This window comes from Papaver somniferum, chromosome 10 (assembly GCF_003573695.1).
Source record: "Papaver somniferum cultivar HN1 chromosome 10, ASM357369v1, whole genome shotgun sequence".
NCBI classification, from domain to species: domain Eukaryota; kingdom Viridiplantae; phylum Streptophyta; class Magnoliopsida; order Ranunculales; family Papaveraceae; genus Papaver; species Papaver somniferum.
The window spans coordinates 35,725,808-35,734,670 of NC_039367.1; the positions used below are offsets into that span (position 1 = coordinate 35,725,808).

The window sequence follows — 8,863 nt, forward strand, 5'->3', positions numbered from 1 at the left end:
AATGAATTTACTCAGACAAAAATATGCCACGTAGCAGCAACACGAACCACTAGTATGTAAACATACCATCACACAAGAATCCAATAACTATGCTTCAGAAAAAAAAAAAGAATCCAATAACCACTGTAACTCAAAAGCAAAAAACCAAAAAAATCTATCACATTATCCGATACAAATTTGAGCCATTGATCACATAATTCGAACGGCTAAAAATTACTGAAGATCACAAGCACCATATCCACAAACATATCACAATAAACATTAAATCAAAAAAACAAGGATAACAAAATCTTAAAACTTCCATTCATCCTTGCAGAAACTTGAATCTATCACCACCAGAAATGGCCTCCATTGCCGTCAATGCTCGTTTCTCAGCCACAACATGCGACCGTAAAACAACCGAAATCTGCCGTGAAACACTAAAATCCTTCATGGGTCTTAGAAAAACAAGCCAAAACGCTTCTATCTCACTTACACAATCTCTGACAACCAGTACTCCACATTTCAACCCTGCTAGAAGAAATTTCACTTCCATCAAAGCAGGTAAATCAAGTCCTAAAGTTACAGGAAGAAATCTCCGAGTTGCGGTCATTGGTGGCGGTCCTGCTGGTGGTGCAGCAGCTGAAACCTTAGCTAAAGGCGGTATCGAAACGTTCTTGATAGAAAGGAAAATGGATAACTGTAAGCCATGTGGTGGTGCAATTCCACTCTGCATGGTTGGTGAGTTTGATCTGCCGTTAGACATCATCGACAGACGTGTTACGAAGATGAAGATGATTTCACCTTCAAATGTTGCAGTCGACATCGGCCAGACTCTTAAACCAGATGAGTATATCGGTATGGTACGTAGAGAAGTGCTCGACCAATATCTTCGTGAAAGAGCAGAGAAAGCTGGAACAAAGGTAATTAACGGTTTATTCTTGAAAATGGATTTGCCAAAAGAACCAAATGCGCCATATGTTCTTCACTACAGTGCTTATGATGGCAAAACTGGTGGCGTTGGCACAAAAACCACGCTAGAGGTAGACGCAGTCATCGGTGCAGACGGTGCGAATTCTCGTGTAGCGAAAGCAATCGGAGCTGGTGATTATGATTACGCTATTGCATTCCAAGAGAGAATCAGAATCCCAGATGAGAAGATGGTTTACTATGAAAACCTTGCTGAGATGTACGTCGGTGATGACGTCTCGCCTGATTTTTACGGATGGGTGTTCCCAAAATGTGATCACGTCGCAGTGGGTACCGGTACAGTGACGCACAAAGGAGATATCAAGAAATTTCAGGTCGCCACGCGTCTGCGCGCCAAGGATAAGATTCTAGGCGGGAAGATTATCAGAGTAGAGGCACATCCTATCCCAGAACATCCAAGACCCAAGAGGTTGGCTGACAGAGTAGCGCTTGTTGGCGATGCAGCTGGGTACGTCACAAAATGTTCCGGAGAAGGTATATATTTTGCTGCCAAGAGTGGCAGGATGTGCGCCGAAGCCATTGTGGAAGGATCCGAGAGAGGGACAAGAATGGTTAACGAAACGGATTTGAGAAATTATCTGGAGAAATGGGATAAAACTTACTGGCCAACATACAAGGTTCTTGATATATTGCAGAAGGTGTTTTACCGATCGAATCCAGCTCGAGAAGCTTTTGTGGAGATGTGCGCGGATGATTATGTCCAGAGGATGACATTTGATAGTTATCTGTATAAGAGAGTTGTGCCTGGGAATCCAATTGAGGATATTAAATTGGCTTTCAATACTATTGGGAGTTTGGTCAGAGCTAATGCGCTTAGAGGAGAAATGAACAAGATTACTAGTCTATGATGAAGAATGCGTCGAGTTTTTCTTTTGTGCAAATAGGTTTGTTTTTTGGGTGAATTAAGATAGATAAAATGGGAGGTGATCGGAATCTGCGCGATTTTTGTTGATCTCTTTTTGTTATAATTGTGTATTTAACTTCTTGATTCTATAAAATTGTATCATTTTCTAGTCATAAAAAATCCAATAAAAAAATAATTAAGGATTGCGCATCCAGGGAATCGGACCCTGGTCAGTACCGTGGGAGGGTACTATGATACCACTAAACATAGATTCATATTTCGTGTCAAAAAAACATAGATTCATAAATAATTCAACAAAGCTGTTTATATGAAGAATCGCTTCAAAACCAGTATCCCAAATCTCAAATCTTTCCATGCTTGAGTAGAACCAAACCACTCTTTGTAACAGCGAATGGTGTATAATCCCAAGGAGATGAATTTTCTAGAGTCATACTAAATTCCCTAAACCAGCTCCATAACTCGTCCACGTTATCCACAACACTATTCCCCAACAACGTCTTCTTAAAAGTCCATATATAATATATCTATAAATGTTTTTTTTTAATCGGTCAATTGGAAAAGATTCATTGAAAAAAGGTACCTAAAGGGGTACCTCAACCCAATAAATAAGCCGACACAAAAAAAAGGAGACGGATTTTTGTGATCAATCACCCAAAAAAAAGGAAAACGAACAAAAGCCAAAAGAAAACAATAGAAAAATAAACATCAAAGAAGAGAAAAACGAACAAAGAACCATTTCCGGTTCACCATATATCTATAAATGTAGAACCGCAGTTACTAACACGCATGACACAACTACCCTTGAAACGATCAATACATATGAATATATAAGTATGCTCCAAAAAGGACCCCGGGGAGGACATGAAACTTTTCGTCTGACAAATTGATGAGAAGCGGAAGCTTAATATAAAAATAATTTGAAATTGATAATTTAAATGGATAAATAATCAACCAAATTAGTTTCTTCTACCCTTTGAATAAATGAAGAACTAAAAATGGAGATTGTTCTCAAATAACTTATAATTTCTACCCAATTAAATTGGAAACTATAAGATTGTGAGAGGCATCTAGTTGATATTCTAGAATTAGATGATCTACTTCCCCCTAGAGATAACAATTAGGTTTGAAACAAGAGAATCTCTCATTCTTCACACAATATTCTAAAAACCAAAGCTTAAACTCTCCTAACCTTACCTCTTCTAATTTATACTAGCACCAAGGGCATACTAGACATATTCGATATATTTCAAAGATAGAAGATAAGTGGTGTTCCCATATTGATATGGGACATCCACAATACATCACAAATGGAAGACCAGGATCTCTTCGTGCGATTTTAACCAATGTAGAGCTCCATTAAAGAAGACGCCATGCGATGAACAAGTCAGCGAGCTCCCGTACATTTCACCACCCACTACCAGCACCAAGAGTGTGTATAGCCAGGTCCGTCGCTATATACGATTCTGACGACTTTATACTCACCAGTTTGGGAACTATAACCGAAACCAGTGTGTATATTTGGAACAAAATTACATGCACTGTTTTCTTCAAATCCTTGAAGGTATACACATTCTCTTGTGACGGGGTTACAGATGTGGATTGGATCTTTGACGCCATTCCCTCCGGTTTCAACCAAACAAATCAAACCGTTAATGCAAGAAGTAACTAGACAACTCTTGCTGTGTAGCTGCCGGCTTCGAGGGAGACGATGATTAATCAATCTGTGTGTTACCCTAGCACTATCATTATTCTCATCAAAAACACCATAGGACATTAAAACAAGACTTACCTTTGAGCTGCCAAGATGAGTGTGTTGCAAGTGCAGCGCAGCAAAGTTGTTTGCATTCCAAGTGTTCTGTTTAGGGCTGCACATGGGTCGGGTTTGGCCTCACCCACCACCCGACCCACTGCTGGTGGGTAATTGAACTTTTCACCTGCAACCGACCCACCATAACAATGGGTCGTTTTTCACCCGACCCACAATAAGGCGGGTTGGGTCGGGTCGGGTGGTGGGTTACCCGTCATATTTTATATCTTGCGGGAAATTGAAATCAATTTCAAATGAATCCCTAGATTTATTTAGAAAGTCAAGAACAATCAACAATACATAGAGTTCAACTAGTTGGGAACAAGTTTTAAGTTGATTCATACCTTCAGTTCACTAATCAAGATTCAAGAACAACGAATTGACGAAGGAATAAGAGTCTCTGTGACTCTGTCTCTGAGAAGGAGAGAAGAAGAGGCCGAAGTGATAGGTGTGGGCTACGAGTGCGATGCTTAGTTAGGGTTAGGTATTTTATTTTTTCAATCCAATGGCTGAGATTCATTCTAGGATAGAAAATCTAAGGGGTAGCATGCTAGGGAATATTGGGCGGGTTGGTGGGTCGGGTCGGGTGAAGGAAGTTCCTACCCGCAAACGACCCAACATACGGTGGGTTTTCACGTGCCTCACCCATAGTCGACCCATACCTAGGTGGGTCGGTTCGGGTACGGGTATTTTTCGACGGGTGTGGGTCGGGTCGGTGGGTCGAGTCGGTTATGTGCGGCCCTAGTTCTGTTGTGTATAACCTTCGAAAAAGCCCAAGAAACAATTAGGAGGGTTCAGAAAGTTTTTCATGAAAAATATTGCCGGAATCGAAAGCTGGTCAGTACGGTGGGAGGGTACTATGATACCACTACACCAGATGCGCGGTTCGGTACTTCCGGATATCAGACTTAAATAGGAGAGCAAACGCGCCACGAACTTGCAGCTAAACATCAGGAAACGAGATCTAGCCATCCAATTACGAGCACATAGGTCTTGGCCACTTTTTTTTTGATATATTGTTTGAATGGCTGTTATAGACTAACGGATATATATAATAGACAAAATTTTAGTACCTCATTTGGCTCAGATTATGATATTTTGAAATGTAACATATATGCGGATAAAAAAAAGATACTCCGTACTACTATATATGGTCGGACGGAATATGACTAATCAGGTAAAAGCAAAGTCACGCCATGTGCAGCTCACAGTGTCCTATCATGAACTGTGAATATTTTCTATATAAACTCAATCAACCAACGTAAATTCAGTATCAGTAGCTCCCATAGTTCGATATATATACTTCTGTTCATACTTCAGGGCAACAATCGTCAACTGTCAATGGCTCGTCACGGAGGTTCAGGTCTAGTAGGGAAACTTGTAACTGAACTGGAGGTCTACTGCGATGCTGACAAATATTATAAAATCTGGAAGCACCACGAAGATGTTCCGAAGGCAATGCCTCATATGTTCACTGGTGTCCAACCTATCAAAGGAGATGGAATCTGTTCCGGCAGCATCAAGGAATGGAACTATATCATTGGTATGTACGGACGTAACAGACGGCATATTGCAAACAGTCCTCCTTTCTCTGTTATTCATGTTGTGCACTTTATTAGATTTGATTTACGCCTCCTGACTTAGCATCAGGGTTGTCATTTTTTTTTTTGCATGCAGAAGGTAAGGCAATGAGAGCTATGGAGGAATCAACACATAACGATGAATCGAGAACAATAAGTCACCGTGTTGTAGAAGGAGACCTGCTGAAGGATTACAAGAAGTTTGAATCGATAAATGAAATCAATCCTAAGCCTAACGGAAATGGATGCGTCGTGACATGGACTATTGCATATGAGAAAATCAATGAGGATTCTCCAACTCCCTTTGCATATATACCTTTCGTCCATCAGGCCATTGAAGACACGAACAAACATCTTGCTGGTTCCGAGTAAATGGTCTACGCCGTCTATACATGAATAACCCGATTCTCCGTCGGGGGTACGTATGCTCATGCACGTACATTTATTAATCAGTTGAAGTTTATGTGGGTTATTGTTGCAGTATATGCCTAAATGGCCATTTCGGCCTATATTTGTTGTCATTGTTCTGTCAGTAACTACCTAGTTTGGTGTGTACTCTCATTAGAGAGAAACTAAATGTACCAACTATTTGATGATTTGAATTTTCTTTCCTGATAAAAAAAGTTAAACTAAAAAATCCGAATTACTGCACCCAACAACTAAACATTATCTGGTTGATCCATGTCCTTGGTCCTGTTGTTGGAAAATAATAATCCCACATTGATAATTTCAGCTTTGTAAATCTAATTTACAAGGAAAAATTATCGGACATAGAATTGCCAGTTGGTAAGGCTTGGAAAGCTCGGATACTCTCGGAGCCTTATGTTATTAGCCTTAGGGATTATCCTTACCTTAGGCTTAGCTCTGATCTGATCTGAATCTGAGCAAGTCGTTCGGTCTGAGCAAGAACGATTTTCTGATAGACTTAGGTTAGCTCTGATCTGATCTGAATCCGAGCAAGTCGTTTGGTTTTTCTCCTAGAGATAAATTACGGATTGTCGTCCCCGAGGATAACCTCAACGCTTGGATGCTGTGGTTCAGGGTGCTTTTTTCCAGTAATCGGGCAAACCAATCTTACCAATTGGTTTTATGTTTTTTCTTCTTTGTTCGACTGCAGCTATCTATCCACTGCACTATACGCCTACTGTTTTGTCTAATAAAACTACGAAATCTATTCAGGAACAGTTCTTTAGTCCCGAGCAAGTCAGGGTAGAGCACATGTAATATCTCGTGAAGATCTTACCTCCTAAAATATGGCTAAGTTTCTACACCGGCTCGCCTGCCTGAGCAACCTGTACGGAGATAATAGAAAATCCTTGGCACATTCCGTGCCGCTGGTGGAACAGGGAATGGACATAAGATTCTAGTAGGGTTTACGCGTCCTCTACCTTTAAAATAACATACCCACTATATCCATGTCAGGGCTACAGGGGGAGTCCCACCTTTCACGATCCTGCTGCCTGAATAGCTATGGGAGGGAGTCCTCCTGTTGGGATGGTTTCACATGTTCACTAATTTGAGGGACAATAATCGATACCTTCTCGAGATCCAGGCACGGAAACCAACCGAGTCTTTTCCCGAAGACGAATCTGGAAAGATGTTGAAGAGGTAATCGGGCTTGTCATTCGCCGCGCGGAGCGGGGAGCCAAACAACACCCAAGAACCAAACACCACTCATACACCAACACGTATTGTTTATCAAGAAACGACTGTATCCAGTAGAACAAGCCAGCCAAGCCTTTTAAGGCCAGGCGAGCACGAGCACCGGGCACAAGTTGTCCCAAGCGGATGTGACTACTAATTTTCCCATAGTCTACGTAATATGAACAACTCAGAGAATCCAATACTAAGTAGTATGGATACCTCAGTTGAACCGATACTGTTGAGTAATACAAGGTACGTTCATAATAAGATTTGCTCAGAAGATCATACACTAAGTAAGTAAAGATACTTCGACAGAGCAGATGCTAAGAAAACAATGATATCTCTGTAAAACAAAGATAAGTAAGCTAAATAAAGAGATATCTCTGATGAACAGATAACTCAAAAAACAGAGATAACTCGGAATACAGAGATAACTCAGAAAACAGAGATAACTCGGTAAGTAAATCTCTAAGAGATAAGATAATGTAAGTGCATCTAAGTTATCAATACACAAGAGATTACGTGGTTCGGTTAATCTTAACCTACGTCCACGGGTAAAGATGATAAGTTTATTGTTGATATTATTACATTTGGGTGGAAGAACTCCATTAAATAAAGTATGAAGCTCTAGTAAATAAGAGAGATGAATCTTTTCTCTAATACTAGCTCACCAAAAAGTCCCTTTTCTTTGTTGGTGAAGCTTGGTATTTATAGCCTCTTCTGCTTTAGATATATCTTTGCTGTCTTTGGGTCCATCATATCCTGATATATCTTCCGTACCAATGGTAACTTCGTTCATCGAAAGCTTTATCCAATCGGACTCTGCCACCTTAGATGACCCACGTTCCTTTGAGAATTACCCAGCCTTAGTACAAATTGTACCTTTGTTGGCCGCCCACCATCTCCAATCAGACGATGCCACCTTAGCTTCCCTCACGTGCCATCGTGAAATGTGAAACCTCCGTACAAGTTATACCTCAGTTGGCCGCGTACATTCGCCAGTCAGAGGATGCCACGTACTCTGAGCGCACGTGGTTGATGACTGCGCCTTTGTACTAAAAGTTGTGCAGACTGCTCAACTACCTATGACAGAAAAACACACCCATGTGCCTATACAACAACCTATTGCTTAATAATTAAGCAATCTTGGTAATGATTTGGTGTACTCCGTTGTAGCGTACTTTGATACTCCAACCTTTAACATTGCGCCCCATGTTGATAGAGATAACTTCATAACTTAGCATCCTAAGGAGAGATGTAGTGTGCATTGTTGTAACATAATAAGTTGCTTCACCTTTAATATTTTTCCACGTGGCACGGTAGATTTTTGGTATCTCCAGCGGACACGATGTGCGCGAAAGATCTATCTTACCAACGATAGGTAAGATTAAGCAGCAAACGAGGGAGGACACCATTGATACCTTTTCAATAAATATGCAACACAGGAACCAAACAAGGACATGATACGGGCATGAAGAGGTAATTGGTCTTGTCGTTCACTGCTAGGGGCAGAGAGCCAACAAGCAACCGAGAACCAAACACCAATCATACGCCAACACATATTGTCCATCGAGGAACAACCGTCTCGGAAAAACTAGCTACTCATGACATTGATGAAAAAATAAACACGAGCTCCCGAGACGGATCATTCAGAATGCAATGATTATCCCATCATGATGAAATTTTCGAAGATTACCTGGGCATGTCGGCCAAGGATATATACCCGTTGAATACATCAGTGTAGCGCGCGTGCGGTCAGGGAGGATCCAGCCATTGCAAGGGTGTGCATTTGCACCCCCTTCCCAGCTGGCTCCAAAACCTATTTTAGGCCCAATTAGAATTTTTTTTCATATATAAGCAATATTTTGCACCCCTATTTTTTATTTGGTACATTATTTATATGTCCTTACTTTTAGAATCCAACAAATATATCCTTTCCCAAAATAAATATATCCCTACTAATTTTTGGAATTAAAATCCAAAATTCTTAGATTACTG

General features: G+C 40.7%; 2 protein-coding genes across 3 annotated transcripts; both read left to right on the plus strand.

Annotated features, from left to right (window-relative positions):
* The first annotated feature begins 267 nt into the window (after positions 1 to 267).
* On the plus strand, positions 268 to 2,027 carry LOC113317764 (geranylgeranyl diphosphate reductase, chloroplastic-like). Its single transcript, XM_026565901.1, has one exon. The coding sequence runs from the start codon at positions 342 to 344 to the stop codon at positions 1,815 to 1,817; it is 1,476 nt and encodes a 491-aa protein (XP_026421686.1). The 5' UTR covers positions 268 to 341; the 3' UTR covers positions 1,818 to 2,027.
* A 2,890-nt stretch (positions 2,028 to 4,917) lies between these two features.
* Positions 4,918 to 5,823, plus strand: LOC113317400 (major latex protein 146-like). Of its 2 annotated transcripts, none has more exons than XM_026565513.1 (2): positions 4,918 to 5,184; positions 5,319 to 5,823. In XM_026565513.1, the coding sequence occupies exons 1-2, from the start codon at positions 4,983 to 4,985 to the stop codon at positions 5,591 to 5,593; spliced, it is 477 nt and encodes a 158-aa protein (XP_026421298.1). In that variant the 5' UTR covers positions 4,918 to 4,982; the 3' UTR covers positions 5,594 to 5,823. The 2 variants fall into 2 exon arrangements, with proteins under 2 accessions (XP_026421298.1, XP_026421299.1); XM_026565514.1 differs by having other exon boundaries at positions 5,322 to 5,823.
* Positions 5,824 to 8,863: the final 3,040 nt, after the last annotated feature.